The 19,804-nt window shown below is 41.1% G+C and overlaps 1 protein-coding gene and 1 pseudogene across 1 annotated transcript; both read left to right on the top strand.

Annotated features, from left to right (window-relative positions):
- The first annotated feature begins 2,643 nt into the window (after positions 1-2,643).
- On the top strand, positions 2,644-4,307 carry LOC139296245 (tripartite motif-containing protein 16-like; annotated as a pseudogene).
- Positions 4,308-10,194: 5,887 nt separating this feature from the next.
- LOC139296326 (uncharacterized) lies at positions 10,195-17,952 on the top strand. Its single transcript, XM_070918687.1, has 3 exons — positions 10,195-11,859; positions 16,120-16,155; positions 16,243-17,952. The coding sequence occupies exons 1-3, from the start codon at positions 10,195-10,197 to the stop codon at positions 17,950-17,952; spliced, it is 3,411 nt and encodes a 1,136-aa protein (XP_070774788.1).
- The last annotated feature ends 1,852 nt before the right edge of the window (positions 17,953-19,804 follow it).

The raw sequence follows: 19,804 nt of genomic DNA, 5'->3' as shown, positions 1-19,804 counted from the left end.
AACATGCAACAAATGTCCCCAGCTGCAGGACATTGTGACTACACTGTATGTATTTTAGTGGACGTTGACACCCATTATCTAATCAGATTCTGAACAGACTCTTACTCTCTGCTTTTATTGTGAAGGTACAATCACCTATCTTCCTGTGTGACGCTGGTTGATTGGGGCTGACTTCACGCTCCTCGCAGGTAGAACATGTAGGTGACTTTGGACAGAATGAAAACATCAAGAACTGAACACACAGAGGAGCCAAACATTTTCTTTTCATCGACTTCAGACAAAGTTATTTTTCTGTTTATCAGAAAAAAAACTGTTGCTGATTTTTTATCAAATTGATAAAATAACCGTCAGAGGGCGCCAGACAACATCTATCTATCTATCTATCTATCTATCTATTAGTGCATGAATCAACCCACAAAGTGAGCCCTTAAAAACTCACGAGTACAAATTAAAGCCATTAATTAAAGGTGTCGTGTGAAGCATTTTCCAACTTGTGAATCAACACAGTGATGAGAATCATAGAAGAATAATCTCATCTTAAACTGGCTAGTGGTATTTCTACCTGAGCGCTACATTGATTCTATAAATATAGACTATAGGCACTTTAAAAGTGCTATAGGAAGCACTTTAGTTTAACTTTAACTTATTATTATCAATCCGTTTTTGATGCACGGTTAAAACAAACAACAGAGATGTCTTTTAGCAAAAAAACACATTTCCCATAAGTCCGGTTGCTTCCTGTCACTCCTCTCCCAGCCTGAAGAGGACAAACATGTTAGAAGTGATTTTCCCATCAGTCTTTCACTCCCTCCACCATCTTTTCTCATATCCAACAGAACACCATTAAGTCTGCTCCCAGCTGTGCTGCTAACTGGCCAGAAGGAAAACTTCATAATAAAAATGCATCTTAGGAATCTGTGTTTTCATCACTGCAGGGCATTTCATTAACATCATCATCATCATCATCCTTGTCTCTGCTCTGGGCAGTAGAATCATCATCATTACTTTCCAGCTTGATTCTATAACGCTCCCTGCTCAGACTTTCTGCTGCAGTCGCAATTTTTCAGATTCCACATGTAGAATTTCACTGATGATATTTTATACAAATATTCATTGTGGTCAAACACGGCCGGCCATTTTCAAAACAATCCAAAACCCTCTTTGTCAAAAAATAGATATTTTGTTTGTATGTAAAAAAGATAAATAAATAAGAATAAAAAAAAAACAAAAAGGAAAACGATGATTCAACCTCAGGGTTTATTCTTGACCTCAGAGGTAATGTTTATATTTACACAAAACAATCTTAAAGGAATAGTTGGACATTTTTACTTTTGCGCCGAGAATGCCCATCATCCTCACATATGTTCACTCAAAATGGAGCTGCAGCTGATTAGCTTAGCTTAGCACAAAGAAACAGGGGGAAACAGCTAGCATGGCTTTCATATCATTATAGCCATGTTATCACATCATAACATCGCCATCATCATCACCATCATAACAATCATCATAACCAACATAACCTTCATCATCATCACCAACATAACCATCAACACCTTCATAACCATCATCATCATCACCATCATAACAATCATCATCACCAACATAACCTTCATCATCATCACCAACATAACCATCATCACCTTCATAACCATCATCATCATCACCATCATAACAATCATCATCACCAACATAACCATCATCACCTTCATAACCATCATCATCATCACCATCACCATAATAACCATCATCCTCACCATCATTATAACCGTCATCATCACCATCATCATCATCACCATCATCCTTATCATCATCACATCATCGTCATCATCATCATCATCACCACCACCACCAGGACAGTGCTGATGAAGGAGGAGCGTCTGCAGCGTCCTCTGTGAACACGCTGCCATCTTGTGGCTCTTCACTCTCATCAGGACCAACTGAGGCTGAATTCATACGTTTTGAGAATCAAAAGTCATTTTAAAGATCTCTTTTATTTCATCTGCATTTCCATCAGTAACACAGACAATCTTAATGAACTGTTATAGTCTGAATAACTGCCTCAAAGAATACATGGACTTATTACTCCAACAACTTATACTCAAAGTAAATTGTGGAAACATGTAAAGACAAACATGAGCAGTAGTGAGACGGAGCTGCAGTGACGGACATTGAGAATATATGATTCGATTTAAGAAGAAGGATATGGAGAAAATCATGTGGACAACTCAGTAATGTTGAAAACTGGGGAGCCATCTCCAAAGCCTCCGATTCAAAGAGGAGTTCACCTCCTAACAGCTGAAGTGACCAGTGTTTTAAATGGGAAATGGGCTCTATTGTAAACAAGTGTTAAACACACAGTATCTCTCTCAAACCGCTCCTCTTCCTGGACTGAGTCAGAGCTTGATAAGCCCTCCCTCCTCTTCCTCCTCTCAACCACAGCGAGCTCCACGCTGTCCATATATTTCCTTGTTCCCTCCCCTTCAGATCTACAGTTTGAAGACGGGTGGAGCCAACATGGTGGTGAAGTGACGGAGCTGACAGGCCCCATTCACTGCAGAGACACGTGCTGTTTAGATCAGAGCTCAAACTACTTTCACTTCAAAGAAAGTGAAACTCAGACAGTCGCTGCGACTGAGAGGTGAAATGGCGCAGAAAGGAGTTCAGCTGGACCGGGAAACCTTCTCTTGTTCGATCTGTCTGGATCTACTGAAGGATCCGGTGACTATTCCCTGTGGACACAGCTACTGCATGAGCTGTATTAAAATCTTCTGGGATGAAGAGGACGAGAAGAAAACCCACAGCTGCCCTCAGTGTAGGCAGACCTTCACACCGAGGCCTGTCCTGGTGAAAAACACCATGTTAGCAGATTTAGTGGAGGAACTGAAGAAGACTGGACTCCAAGCTGCTCTTGCTGATCACTGCTATGCTGGACCTGAAGATGTGGCCTGTGATTTCTGCACTGGGAGAAAACTGAAAGCCCTCAAGTCCTGTCTGCAATGTCTGATCTCTTACTGTGAGAAACACCTTCAGCCTCATTATGATGTAGCTCCATTAAAGAAACACAAGCTGGTGGAGCCCTCCGAGAAGCTCCAGGAGAACATCTGCTCTCGACATGATGAGGTGATGAAGATGTTCTGCCGTACTGATCAGCAGTGTATCTGTTATCTCTGCACTGTGGATGAACATAAAGGCCACGACACAGTCTCAGCTGCAGCAGAAAGGACTGAGAGGCAGAGAGAGCTCGAGGTGAGTCGACAAAACATCCAGCAGAGAATCCAGGACGGAGAGAAAGATGTGAAGCTGCTTCAACAGGAGGTGGAGGCTATCAATCGCTCTGCTGATAAAGCAGTGGAGGACAGCGAGAAGACCTTCACTGAGCTGATCCGTCTCATCCAGAAAAGAAGCTCTGATGTGAAGCAGCAGGTCAGATCCAAGCAGGAAACTGAAGTGAGTCGAGTCAAAGAGCTTCAGGAGAAGCTGCAGCAGGAGGTCACTGAGCTGAAGAGGAAAGACGCTGAGCTGAAGCATCTCGTACACACAGAGGATCACAACCACTTTCTACACAACTACCCCTCCCTGTCACGACTCAGTGAGTCTACAGACTCATCCAACATCAATATCCGTCCTCTGAGATACTTTGAGGATGTGACAGCGGCTCTGTCAGAAGTCAGAGATCAACTACAGGACGTTCTGAGAGAGACATGGACAAACATCTCACTGAGAGTGACTGAAGTGGATGTTTCACTGCCACAACCAGAGTCCAAGACCACAGCTGAGTTCTTAAAATATTCACGTGAAATCACACTGGATCCAAACACAGCAAACACACAGCTGTTATTATCTAAGCAACATTAATGAGCAAACGACAGTCTTATTCTCGTCACCCAGACAGATTCACTGCATGTTGGCAGGTCCTGAGTAGAGAGAGTCTGACTGGACGTTGTTACTGGGAGGTGGAGTGGAGAGGAGGAGGAGTTGATGTAGCAGTTGCATACAAGAGTATCAGCAGAGAAGGGGGCTGGGATGTATGTGGATTTGGACGAAATGACAAATCTTGGATGTTAGAATTTAACCTTAACACGTATAAGTTTTGGTACAACAATGTCAAAACTCCCGTCTCAGGTCCTCGGTCCTCCAGAGTAGGAGTGTACCTGGATCACAGTGCAGGTATTCTGTCCTTCTACAGCATCTCTGAAACCATGACTCTCCTCCACAGAGTCCAGACCACATTCACTCAGCCTCTCTATGCTGGACTTCGGTTTTACTATTCTTTCAAAGACGCTGCTGAGTTCTGTAAAGTCAAATAGTCAGAAGTCATTTCAGGGACAGTTTGTTAAATTATGTGTTTTAACTCTTGAACTTATTTTGTCTCCTTGTTTGTTGCTGAGAGCTGATTGTTGTGGCATTTCTTCACTGCACAGAGATCACCTGTCAATCAAACATTATGGGTGGTACTTTGCCATCTTCTCATTAGTTGTTCTGTAGATGTCTGAGTTTCTTTAGGTGGCGCTCCTTCCTGTGTCTGTGTAGCCATGGAGGCTATCACTGCTCATGATGATTTCTGTTGACCTGAACTGACGTTTCTCTGCAGGAAAATGTGAACTTCTCTGAGCTCTAAATGTGTGTTGAATATTTATATTGATGTATTTGTATGTTGTTGTTTCTCTTCCACTGCATGAGTCTCAAGAGAGAAAGCTCCAGACCTTCCTGTGTCGAAGATATTTTGTTCTCTTTTTGTAAATGTATAAAGAAATCTATAATTACGATTACATTCATTTGTTTGGCAGACCAAATGTTGTTGTTGTTGTTGTTGTTGTTGTTGTTGTCCACATATAAATGAGGGACTATGAGTTATTATAAAACTGTAATCATCATGATCATAATCAATAAGGAGATCATTGATTATTTTCTTTTTCATAGCTGAGATTCTGGTCAAACAAACTGATTGTGTGGATGAAGTGAATCTGTACATGAAATCATTGGACAGACTTTACTGATGGGATGTGTGAACAAACTGAAGGTTTACATCATGAATAAACAAACATGAACAAAGTATTTTCTTCTGCTCTTCATTCCAGGGTATCATACAAAGCTGATGGAGAAAATGTGAAACTAACATGAGAGTTTAACTGAGGCAGTTTTCCTCCTGAAACACCACAAAGTACCGTGTTCATGTTCAGAGCAGAAGAGCGTTTGTCAGTCAGTCTCTGTCCTTTCAACTTTCCTCACTGAAACATCTTTGTCACAGAGAAACGAGCAGAGATTTCTCACTTATTACTTGTTATAACCAACATTTTGTTTGTGCACTTAGTCAATAAAGAGGATTTATTACACAGATTTATCTGTGTCAGTCCTGACACACATAAGAGAACAGATATTGGGTCGTTGTGGACTTGAGTTCATTTCATTTATTGTTATGTTGATTTTCATGAAGATGAAGCTTCAGAATGAGACTGTCATGTTGGTCCAGACGATCCTGGGTTGTAAAGTTTTCATCCAGACTTGAGTCAAACTTCTAGTGACACATTTTGTCCAGGATGTAATCTGTCAATCCACAAAACAGCCTGCTGTGCTGAAGAAATGCATCTGAAACAGTCGTGATTAGAGTTCCTGATAGCTGTGATTGGAACGAAAGACAACAAACAAAAAATGTACAATCAGACAACCTGCCCACCCTGCCGAGTGCAGCACAATTCAAACTCCGCACACCCAAACTACAAATAAAAAAAGTTAAAGAAAAATATTTCCAAAAGCACAACATTACGTTTTTTTATATCCTACATCCAGCTCCAGCATAAGCAACACCATCATCATCACTACCATAACCATCGTAACATCACCATCATCATAACCGTCATCATCATCACCATTATCACAATCATAAACATCACCATCATAACATCACCATCATCATCATCATCATAACATCATCATCATCATCGCCACCATAACCATCGTTACATCACCATCATCATAACCGTCATCATCATCACCATTATCACAATCATAAACATCACCATCATAACATCACCATCATCATCATCATCATCATCATCATAACATCATCATCATCATCATCATCACCACCATAACCATCGTAACATCACCATCTTCATAACAATCATCATCATCACCATTATCACAATCATAAACATCACCATCATAACATCACCATCATCATCATAACCATCATCACCATCATAACCATCTCAATCACCATCATCATCACCATCATCATAACCATCACCATCATAACATCACCATCATCATCATCATCATCATCATCATAACCATAACCATCACCATCTTTATCACCGTCATAACCATCATCATCATAACCATCATCATCATCATCATCATCATCACCACCACCATCACCATCACCATGATCACCATCATAACCATCATTATCATCATCATCACCATCATCATCACTATCATCCTCACCATCATCATCACCGTCATAACCATCATCATCATCACCGTCATAACCATCATCATCAAAACCATCACCATCACCATCATCACCATCACCATCATCATGACCGTCATCCTCATCATCACATCATCATCATCATCACCATCATTATCATCATCATCATAACATCACCATAATCATGATCACATCATCATCATCATCACCATCATCACCATCATCATCATCATCATCATCATGGCCATCATCATCACCGTCATAACCATCATCATCATAACCAACTCAATCACCATCACCATCATAACATCATCACCATCATCATCATCATAACCATCATCATTACCATAATAACCATCATCCTCACCATCATCATGACCGTCATCGCCATAATCATCATCATCATCACCATCATCACAATCATAACCATCACCATGAGAACATCACCATCATCATCATCATCACCATAACCATCGTAACATCACCATCTTCATAACCATAATCATCATCATCATCACCATTGTCACAATCATAACCATCATAACATCACCATCACCATCACCATCATCATCATCATCATCATCATAACATCATCATCATCATCACCACCATAACCATTGTAACATCACCATCTTCATAACCATCATCATTATCATCATCATCACTATTATCACCATCATAACATCACCATCACCATCATCATAACATCATCATCATCATCACCATCATCATAACATCATCATAACCATCATCATCATCATCATCTTCATAACCATCATCATCATCACCATTATCACAATCATAACCATCACCATCATAACATCACCATCATCATCATCATAACATCATCATCATCATCATCATCACCACCACCATAACCATCGTAACATCACCATCTTCATAACCATCATCATGATCACCATTATCACAATCATAACCATCACCATCATAAAATAACCATCACCATCATCATAACATCACCATCATCATCGTCATCATCATCATCATCATCATCATCACCACCATAACCATCGTAACATCACCATCTTCATAACCATCATCATCATCACCATTATCACAATCATAACCATCGTAACATCACCATCTTCATAACCATCATCATCATCACCATTATCACAATCATAACCATCACCATCATAACATCACCATCATCATCATCATCATAACATCATCATCATCATCATCATCACCACCATCATAACCGTCATCACCATCATCATCATAACCATCATCACCATCATCATCAACATCAGAACATCAACATCATCATCACCGTCAGAACATCAACATCATAACCATCACCATCATCATCATCACCATCATAACCATGAACATCACCATAATCATCACTGTCATAGCGATCATCATCATAACCATCACCATCATCACATCATGACCATCACCATCATAACATCACCATCATCATCATCATCACATCATCATCATCATCATCATCATCATCATGATCACCATCATCACCATCAGAACATCAACATCATCATCACTATCACCCTCACCATCATCATAACCGTTATCGTCATCATCATAATCGCCATCATCATCACGTCATAACCATCATCACCATAACCATCACCATCATCACCACCACCATCATCATCACCATCATCACAATCATAACCAACACCATCATAACATCACCATCATCATCATCATCATCACCATCATAACCATCACCATCTTCATCACCGTCATAACCATCATCATCATAACCATAACCATCACCATCATCATCATCATCATCACCACCATCACCATCACCATCACCACCATCATCATCACCATCATAACCATCACTACCATCATCACCTTCATCATCACTATCATCCTCACCATCATCATAACCGTCATCACCATCATGATCATCATCTCCATCATCATCATCACCGTCATAACCATCATTATCATAACCATCACCATCATCACATCATCACCATCACCATCATCATAACCGTCATCCTCATCATCATCATCACCATCACCATCATAATCACCACCATAACCCTCGTAACATCACCATCATCATCATCATCATCACCATAACCATAACCATCATCACCATCACCATCATCATCATCACCATAACCATCGTAACATCATCATCATCATAACATCATCACCATCATCATCATCATCATCATCATCACCATCACCATCACCACCACCAGGACAGCAAATATTGCAAATATTCATTGTGGTCAAACACGGCCGGCCAATTTCAAAACAATCCAAAACCCTCTATGTCAAAAAATAGATATTTTGTTTGTATGTAAAATAAAAAAAACAATAAGAATTAAACAAACCAAAAAGAAAAACGATGATTCAACCTGAGGGTTTATTCTTGACCTTGGAGGTTATGTTTATATTTACACAAAACAATCTTAAAGGAATAGTTGGACATTTTTACTTTCGTGCCGAGAATGCCCATCATCCTCATATATGTTCACTCAAAATGAAGCTGCAGCTGATTAGCTTAGCTTAGCACAAAGAAACAGGGGGAAACAGCTAGCATGGCTTTCATATCATTATAGCCATGTTATCACATCATAACATCACCATCATCATCACCATCTTAACAATCATCATAACCAACATAACCTTCATCATCATCACCAACATAACCATCATCACCTTCATAACCATCATCATCATCACCAACATAACCATCATCACCTTTATAACCATCATCCTCATCACCATCATAACAATCATCATCATCATCATCATCATCAACATAACCATCATCACCATCATAAAAATCATCATCATCAACATAACCATCATCACCATCATTACCATGATCATCATCCTCACCATAATCATAACGTCATTGCCACCATGATCACCATCATCATCATCATCATCATAACCATCGTAACATCACCATCTTCATAACCATCATCATCATAACATCATCATCATCATCACCACCACCATAACCATCGTAACATCACCATCTTCATAACCATCATCATCACCATTATCACAATCATAACCATCACCATCAGCATCAGCATCATCATCATCATAACATCATCATCATCATCATCAACATCACAATCAACATCATAACATCATCATCATCATCATCATCATCACCATCATCATCATAACATCATCATCATCATCACCATCATCATCATCATCATCATAATCATCACCATCATCATCATCATCATCAACATCACAATCATCATCATAACATCATCATCATCATCTCCACCACCACCAGGACAGTGCTGATGAAGGAGGAGCGTCTGCAGCGTCCTCTGTGAACACGCTGCCATCTTGTGGCTCTTCACTCTCATCAGGACCAACTGAGGCTGAATTCATACGTTTTGAGAATCAAAAGTCATTTTAAAGATCTCTTCTTCCACCTGAAAGATTTTGTTGTCAAATATCGTACAGCTGAAGATGGGAAAAAATACATTTATGATGTTTTGCAAACAAAAGCAGTTTAATTCAAATGACTTAACCCTTTCAACAGCCCTCCCTCCTCTTCCTCCTCTCAAACACAGCGAGCTCCACTCTGTCCATATATTTCCCTGTTCCCTCCCCTTCAGATCTACAGTTTGAAGATGGGTGGAGCCAACATGGTGGTGAAGTGACGGAGCTGACGGGCCCCATTCACTGCAGAGACACATGCTGTTTAGATCAGAGCTCAAACTACTTTCACTTCTAAGAAGGTGAAACTCAGACAGTCTCTGCGACTGAGAGGTGAAATGGCGCAGAAAGGAGCTCAGCTGGACCGGGAAACCTTCTCTTGTTCGATGTGTCTGGATCTACTGAAGGATCCGGTGACTATTCCCTGTGGACACAGCTACTGCATGAGCTGTATTAAAACCCACTGGGATGAAGAGGACAAGAAGAAAACCCACAGCTGCCCTCAGTGTAGGCAGACCTTCACACCGAGGCCTGTCCTGGTGAAAAACAACACGTTAGCAGTTTTAGTGGAGGAACTGAAGAAGACTGGACTCCAAGCTGCTCCTGCTGATCACGGCTATGCTGGACCTGAAGATGTGGCCTGTGATTTCTGCACTGGGAGAAAACTGAAAGCCCTCAAGTCCTGTCTGGTCTGTCTGGTCTCCTACTGTGAGGAACACCTTCAGCCTCATTATGATGTACCTCCATTAAAGAAACACAAGCTGGTGGAGCCCTCCGAGAAGCTCCAGGAGAACATCTGCTCTCGACATGATGAGGTGATGAAGATGTTCTGCCGTACTGATCAGCAGTGTATCTGTTATCTCTGCACTGTGGATGAACATAAAGACCACGACACAGTCTCAGCTGCAGCAGAAAGGACTGAGAGGCAGAGAGAGCTCGAGGTGAGTCGACAAAACATCCAGCAGAGAATCCAGGACAGAGAGAAAGATGTGAAGCTGCTTCAACAGGAGGTGGAGGCTATCAATCGCTCTGCTGATAAAGCAGTGGAGGACAGCGAGAAGACCTTCACTGAGCTGATCCGTCTCATCCAGAAAAGAAGCTCTGATGTGGAGCAGCAGGTCAGATCCAAGCAGGAAACTGAAGTGAGTCGAGTCAAAGAGCTTCAGGAGAAGCTGCAGCAGGAGGTCACTGAGCTGAAGAGGAAAGACGCTGAGCTGAAGCAGCTCTCACACACAGAGGATCACAACCACTTTCTACACAACTACCCCTCCCTGTCACGACTCAGTGAGTCTACAGACTCATCCAGCATCAATATCCGTCCTCTGAGATACTTTGAGGATGTGACAGTAGCTCTCTCAGGAGTCAGAGATCAACTACAGGATGTTCTGAGAGAGACATGGACAAACATCTCACTGAGAGTGACTGAGGTGGATGTTTTACTGCCACAACCAGAGCCCAAGACCAGAGCTGAGTTCTTAAAATATTCACGTGAAATCACACTGGATCCAAACACAGCAAACACACAGCTGTTATTATCTGAGGGGAACAGAAAAGGAGCAGCAATGAGTCAATATCAGTCTTACTCTAGTCACCCAGACAGATTCACTGCATGGTTTCAGGTCCTGAGTAGACAGAGTCTGACTGGACGTTGTTACTGGGAGGTGGAGTGGAGCGGGACAGCAGTTAACGTAGCAGTCGCATACAAAAATATCAGCAGAGCAGCGAGTTGGAATAATTGTGGATTTGGATTCAATGACAAATCTTGGGCGTTATATTGTCACATAAACAGTTATAACTTTTGGTACAACAGAGTCCAAACTCCCGTCTCAGGTCCTCCGTCCTCCAGAGTAGGAGTGTACCTGGATCACCGTGCAGGTATTCTGTCCTTCTACAGCATCTCTGAAACCATGACTCTCCTCCACAGAGTCCAGACCACATTCACTCAGCCTCTCTATGCTGGACTTCAGTTTTATTACATTAATGACGCTGCTGAGTTCTGTAAAGTCAAATAGTCAGAAGTCATTTCAGGGACAGTTTGTTAAATTCTGCCTTTTAACTCTTGAACTTATTTTGTCTCCTTGTTTGTTGCTGAGAGCTGATTGTTGTGGCATTTCTTCACTGCACAGAGATCACCTGTCAATCAAACATTATGGGTGGTACTTTGCCATCTTCTCATTAGTTGTTCTGTAGATGTCTGAGTTTCTTTAGGTGGCGCTCCTTCCTGTGTCTGTTTAGCCATGGAGGCTATCACTGCTCATGATGATTTCTGTTGACCTGAACTGACTTTTCTCTGCAGGAAAATGTAAACTTCTCTGAGCTCTAAATGTGTGTTGAATATTTATATTGATATATTTGTATGTTGTTGTTTCTCTTCCACTGCATGTGTCTCAAGAGAGAAAGCTCCAGACCTTCCTGTGTCGAAGATATTTTGTTCTCTTTTTGTAAATGTATAAAGAAATCTATAATTACGATTACATTCATTTGTTTGGCAGACCAAATGTTGTTGTTGTTGTTGTTGTTCACTTATAAATGAGGGACTATGAGTTATTATAAAACTGTAATCATCATGATCATAATCAATAAGGAGATCATTGATTATTTTCTTTTTCATAGCTGAGATTCTGGTCAAACAAACTGATTGTGTGGATGAAGTGAATCTGTTCATGAAATCATTGGACAGACTTTACTGATGGGATGTGTGAACAAACTGAAGGTTTACATCATGAATAAACAAACATGAACAAAGTATTTTCTTCTGGTCTTCATTCCAGGGTATCATACAAAGCTGATGGAGAAAATGTGAAACTAACATGAGAGTTTAACTGAGGCAGTTTTCTCCCTGAAACACCACAAAGTACCGTGTTCATGTTCAGAGCAGAAGAGCGTTTGTCAGTCACTCTCTGTCCTTTCAACTTTCCTCACTGAAACATCTTTGTCACAGAGAAACGAGCAGAGTTTTCTCACTTGTTGCTTGTTATAACCAACATTTTGTTTGTGCACTTAGTCAATAAAGAGGATGAATTACACAGATTTATCTGAGTCAGTCCTGACACACATAAAAGAACAGATATTGTGTTGTTGTGGACTTGATTTCATTTCATTTATTGTTATGTTGATTTTCATGAAGATGAAGCTTCAGAATGAGTCATGTTGGTCCAGACGATCCTGGGTTGTAAAGTTTTCATCCAGACTTGAGTCAAACTTCAAGTGACACATTTTGTCCAGGATGTAATCTGTCAATCCACAAAACAGCCTGCTGTGCTGAAGAAATGCATCTGAAACAGTTGTGATTAGAGTTCCTGACAGCTGTGATTGGAACGAAAGACAACAAACAAAAAATGTACAATCAGACAACCTGCCCACCCTGCCGAGTGCAGCACAATTCAAACTCAGCACACCCAAACTACAAATAAAAAAAGTTAAAGAAAAATATTTCCAAAAGCACAAGATTAGGTTTTTTTTATATCCTACATCCAGCTCCAGCATAAGCAACACCATCATCATCACCACCATAACCATCGTAACATCACCATCATCATAACCGTCATCATCATCACCATTATCACAATCATAAACATCACCATCATAACATCACCATCATCATCATCATCATCATCATCATCATCATCATAACATCATCATCATCATCACCACCATAACCATCGTAACATCACCATCTTCATAACCATCATCATCATCACCATCATCACAATCATAAACATCACCATCATAACATCACCATCATCATCATAACCGTCATCACCATCATAACCATCTCAATCACCATCATCATCACCATCATCATAACCATCACCATCATCACCATCATCATCATCATCATCATCATCACCACCACCATCACCATGATCACCATCATAACCATCACTATCATCATCATCATCATCACCATCATCATCATCACTATCATCCTCACCATCATCATAACCGTCATCACCATCATCATCATCATCACCGTCATAACCATCATCATCATAACCATCTCCATCACCATCATCACCATCACCATGACCGTCATCCTCATCATCACATCATCATCATCATCACCATCATCATCATCATCATAATATCACCATAATCATGATCACATCATCATCATCATCATCATCATCATCATCATCACCATAATCATCATAACATCACCATCATCACCACCATCATCACCATCATCATCATCATCATCGCCATCATCATCACCGTCATAACCATCATCATCATAACCATCTCAATCACCATCATCATCACCATCAGAACATCAACATCATCATAACCATCATCAATACCATAATAACCATCATCCTCAACATCATCATGACCGTCATCATCATCATCACCATCACCATCATCATCACAATCATAACCATCACCATCATCATCATCATCATCATAACCATCATCATTACCATAATAACCATCATCCTCACCATCATCATGACCGTCATCGCCATCATCATCATCATCATCATCACCATCATCACAATCATAACCATCACCATGAGAAAATCACCATCATCATCATCACCATAACCATCGTGACATCACCATCTTCATAACCACCATCATCATCATCATCATCATCATCATCACCATCATCACCATTGTCACAATCATAACCATCACCATCATAACATCACCATCACCATCATCATCATCATCATAACATCATCATCATCATCACCACCATAACCATTGTAACATCACCATCTTCATAACCATCATCATCATCATCATCACTATTATCACCATCATAACATCACCATCAGCATCATCATAACATCACCATCATCATCATCATCAGCATAACATCATCATCATCACCACCATAACCATCGTAACATCACCATCTTCATAACCATCATCATCATCACCATCATCACAATCATAACCATCACCATCATAACATCATCATCATCATCATCATCATCATCATCACCATCATCACCACCATCATCAAATCATCATCATCATCATCACCACCATCATCATCATCATCATCATCACCACCATCACCACCATCATCATCATCATCATACCTGTCATCACCATCATCATCACCGTCATCATCATCATCATCATCATCATCATGATAATCACCACCACAAACAGGACAGTGCTGATGAAGGAGGAGCGTCTGCAGCGTCCTCTGTGAACAGGCTGCCATCTTGTGGCTCTTCATTCTCATCAGGACCAACTGAGGCTGAATTCATACGTTTTGAGGATCAAAAGTCATTTTAAAGATCTCTTCTTCCACCTGAAAGATTTTGTTGTCAAATATCGTACAGCTCAAGATGGGAAAAAATACATTTATGATGTTTTGCAAACAAAAGCAGTTTAATTCAAATTACTTAACCCTTTCAACAGCTTCAAAAAGACACATTGCAAATGGTGGTGATAGAACGATATTGAGATAAATATCAGAGAACATGGGAGTGCTCCAAACCACAGCTCAATGGGAAGATATCCTGAAATCTAAAACACAGGAGTCCAACTGTGTGAGGTGTGAGATAATTCACCTGAAAATGTTACACAGAGCTTATCTAACACCATGTAGATTAAAGAAAAGGACGCAGACTGTGTCAGAGGTTGACGCACTCATGCACATGTTATGGCTTTGTCCTGATGTGAAGAGGCTCTGGAAGGATGGAACTGATTACCCTGTCATCAATGTTAAATGTACATATTCCCTCCTGTCAAGTCATAGTTTACTCTGACAACAACACCAGGATGTAAAGAAACAGTGAACACAGTGCCTTATTTCATCTGCATTTCTGTCAGTAACACAGACAATCTTAATGAACTGTTATAGTCTGAATAACTGCCTCAAAGAATACATGGACTTATTACTCCAACAACTTATACTCAAAATAAATTGTGGAAACATGGACAGACAAACATGAGAAGTAGTGAGACGGAGCTGCAGTGACGGACATTGAGAATATATGATTCGATTTAAGAAGAAGGATATGGAGAAAATCATGTGGACAATTCAGTAATGTTGAAAACTGGGGAGCCATCTCCAAAGCCTCCGATTCAAAGAGGAGTTCACCTCCTAACAGCTGAAGTGACCAGTGTTTTAAATGGGAAATGGGCTCTATTGAAAACAAGTGTTAAACACACAGTATCTCTCTCAAACCGCTCCTCTTCCTGGACTGAGTCAGAGCTTGATAAGCCCTCCCTCCTCTTCCTCCTCTCAAACACAGCGAGCTCCACTCTGTCCATATATTTCCCTGTTCCCTCCCCTTCAGATCTACAGTTTGAAGATGGGTGGAGCCAACATGGTGGTGAAGTGACGGAGCTGACGGGCCCCATTCACTGCAGAGACACATGCTGTTTAGATCAGAGCTCAAACTACTTTCACTTCTAAGAAGGTGAAACTCAGACAGTCGCTGCGACTGAGAGGTGAAATGGCGCAGAAAGGAGCTCAGCTGGACCGGGAAACCTTCTCTTGTTCGATGTGTCTGGATCTACTGAAGGATCCGGTGACTATTCCCTGTGGACACAGCTACTGCATGAGCTGTATTAAAAGCTTCTGGGATGAAGAGGACGAGAAGAAAACCCACAGCTGCCCTCAGTGTAGGCAGACCTTCACACCGAGGCCTGTCCTGGTGAAAAACACCACATTAGCAGTTTTAGTGGAGGAACTGAAGAAGACTGGAATCCAAGCTGCTCCTGCTGATCACGGCTATGCTGGACCTGAAGGTGTGGACTGTGATTTCTGCACTGGGAGAAAACTGAAAGCCCTCAAGTCCTGTCTGGTCTGTCTGGTCTCTTACTGTGAGGAACACCTTCAGCCTCATTATGATGTACCTCCATTCAAGAAACACAAGCTGGTGGAGCCCTCCGAGAAGCTCCAGGAGAACATCTGCTCTCGTCATGATGAGGTGATGAAGATGTTCTGCCGTACTGATCAGCAGTGTATCTGTTATCTCTGCTCTGTGGATGAACATAAAGGCCACGACACAGTCTCAGCTGGAGCAGAAAGGACTGAGAGGCAGAGAGAGCTCGAGGTGAGTCGACAAAACATCCAGCAGAGAATCCAGGACAGAGAGAAAGATGTGAAGCTGCTTCCACAAGAGGTGGAGGCTTTCAATCGCTCTGCTGATAAAGCAGTGGAGGACAGGGAGAAGATCTTCACTGAGCTGATCCGTCTCATCCAGAAAAGAAGCTCTGATGTGGAGCAGCAAGTCAGATCCAAGCAGGAAACTGAAGTGAGTCGAGTCAAAGAGCTTCAGGAGAAGCTGCAGCAGGAGGTCACTGAGCTGAAGAGGAAAGAGGCTGAGCTGAAGCAGCTCTCACACACAGAGGATCACAACCAATTTCTACACAACTACCCCTCCCTGTCACGACTCAGTGAGTCTACAGACTCATCCAGCATCAATATCCGTCCTCTGAGATACTTTGAGGATGTGACAGCGGCTCTGTCAGAAGTCAGAGATCAACTACAGGACGTTCTGAGAGAGACATGGACAAAGATCTCGCTTAGAGAGACTGAAGTGGATGTTTCACTGCCACAACCAGAGCCCAAGACCAGAGCTGAGTTCTTAAAATATTCACGTGAAATCACACTGGATCCAAACACAGCAAACACACAGCTGTTGTTATCTGAGGGGAACAGAAAAGGAACAGCAATGAGAAAACAACAGTCTTATTCTAGTCACCAAGACAGATTCACTGCATGGTTTCAGGTCCTGACTAGAGAGAGTCTGACTGGACGTTGTTACTGGGAGACGGAGTGGAGCGGGACAGGAGTTAGCGTAGCAGTCGCATACAAGAGTATCAGAAGAGCAGGGAGGTCAGATGAATGTGTATTTGGATATAATGACAAATCTTGGGCGTTAAGATGTGACACAAACAGTTATAACTTTTGGTACAACAGAGTCCAAACTCCCGTCTCAGGTCCTCGGTCCTCCAGAGTAGGAGTGTACCTGGATCACATTGCAGGTATTCTGTCCTTCTACAGCATCTCTGAAACCATGACTCTCCTCCACAGAGTCCAGACCACATTCACTCAGCCTCTCTATGCTGGACTTCGGTTGTCAGAGTTTGGAGTCACTGCTGAGTTCTATAAAGTCCAATAGTCAGAAGTCATTTCAGGGACAGTTTGTTAAATTATGTGTTTTAACTCGAACTTATTTTGTCTCCTTGTTTGTTGCGGAGAGCTGATTGTTGTGGCATTTCTTCACTGCACAGAGATCACCTGTTAATCAAACATTATGGGTGGTACTTTGCCATCTTCTCATTAGTTGTTCTGTAAATATCTGAGTTTCTGTAGGTGGCGCTCCTTCCTGTGTCTGTTTAGCCATGGAGGCTATCACTGCTCATGATGATTTCTGTTGACCTGAACTGACTTTTCTCTGCAGGAAAATGTGAACTTCTCTGAGCTCTAAATGTGTGTTGAATATTTATATTGATGTATTTGTATGTTGTTGTTTCTCTTCCACTGCATGTGTCTCAAGAGAGAAAGCTCCAGATCTTCCTGTGTCAAAGATATTTTGTTCTCTTTTTGTAAATGTATAAAGAAATCTATAATTACAATTACATTCATTTGTTTGGCAGACCAAATGTTGTTGTTGTTGTTGTTGTTCACATATAAATGAGGGACTTTGAGTTATTATAAAACTGTAATCATCATGATCATAATCAGTAAGGAGATCATTGATTATTTTCTTTTTCATAGCTGAGATTCTGGTCAAACAAACTGATTGTGTGGATGAAGTGAATCTGTTCATGAAATCATTGGACAGACTTTACTGATGGGATGTGTCAACAAACTGAAGGTTTACATCATGAATAAACAAACATGGACAAAGTATTTTCTTCTGGTCTTCATTCCAGGGTATCATACAAAGCTGATGGAGAAAATGTGAAAGTAACATGAGAGTTTAACTGAGGCAGTTTTCCTCCTGAAACACCACAAAGTACCGTGTTCATGTTCAGAGCAGAAGAGCGTTTGTCAGTCAGTCTCTGTCCTTTCAACTTTCCTCACTGAAACATCTTTGTCACAGAGAAACGAGCAGAGCTTTCTCACTTGTTCCTTGTTATAACCAACATTTTGTTTGTGCACTTAGTCAATAAAGAGGATTTATTACAAAGATTTATCTGTGTCAGTCCTGACACACATAAGAGAACAGATATTGTGTCGTTGTGGACTTGAGGTCATTTCATTTATTGTTATGTTGATTTTCATGAAGATGAAGCTTCAGAATGAGACTGTCATGTTGGTCCAGACGATCCTGGGTTGTAAAGTTTTCATCCAGACTTGAGTCAAACTTCTAGTGACTCATTTCGTCCAGGATGTAATCTGTCAATCCACAAAACAGCCTGCTGTGCTGAAGAAATGCTTCTAAAACAGTCGTGATTAGAGTTCCTGACAGCTGTAATTGGAACGAAAGGCAACAAACAAAAAATGTACAATCAGACAACCTGCCCACCCTGCCGAGTGCAGCACAATTCAAACTCCGCACACCCAAACTACAAATAAAAAAGTTGAAGAAAAATATTTCCAAAAGCACAACATTACGTTTTTTTTATATCCTACATCATCATCACCACCATAACCATCGTAACATCACCATCTTCATAACCATCATCATCATCACCATTATCACAATCATAACCATCACCATCACTATCATCATCATCATAACATCACCATCATCATCATCATAACCGTCATCACCATCATCATCAGAACCATCTCAATCACCATCATCATAACCGTCATCACCATCATCATCATCATCATCACCGTAATCACCATCATCATCATAACCATCTCAATCACCATCATCATCACCTTCAGACCATCAACATAATAACCATCATCCTCACCATCATCATGACCGTCATCACCACCACCAGGACAGTGCTGATGAAGGAGGAGTGTCTGCAGCGTCCTCTGTGAACACGCTGCCATCTTGTGGCTCTTCA

Source organism: Enoplosus armatus, chromosome 14, assembly GCF_043641665.1.
Source record: "Enoplosus armatus isolate fEnoArm2 chromosome 14, fEnoArm2.hap1, whole genome shotgun sequence".
In the NCBI taxonomy this organism is placed as follows: Eukaryota; Metazoa; Chordata; class Actinopteri; order Centrarchiformes; family Enoplosidae; genus Enoplosus; species Enoplosus armatus.
This window is presented reverse-complemented; position numbering and strand designations above follow the sequence as displayed.

Bases quoted from the DNA above. Each gene is read 5' to 3' on its own strand.
- LOC139296326 (XM_070918687.1), top strand. From the start codon at position 10,195: ATGGCGCAGAAAGGAGCTCAGCTGGACCGGGAAACCTTCTCTTGTTCG. The intron at 11,860-16,119 runs GTCAAATAGTCA...CCTCCCCTTCAG, and splicing joins ACGCTGCTGAGTTCTGTAAA to ATCTACAGTTTGAAGATGGG. The intron at 16,156-16,242 runs GTGAAGTGACGG...ACTTCTAAGAAG, and splicing joins TGGGTGGAGCCAACATGGTG to GTGAAACTCAGACAGTCGCT.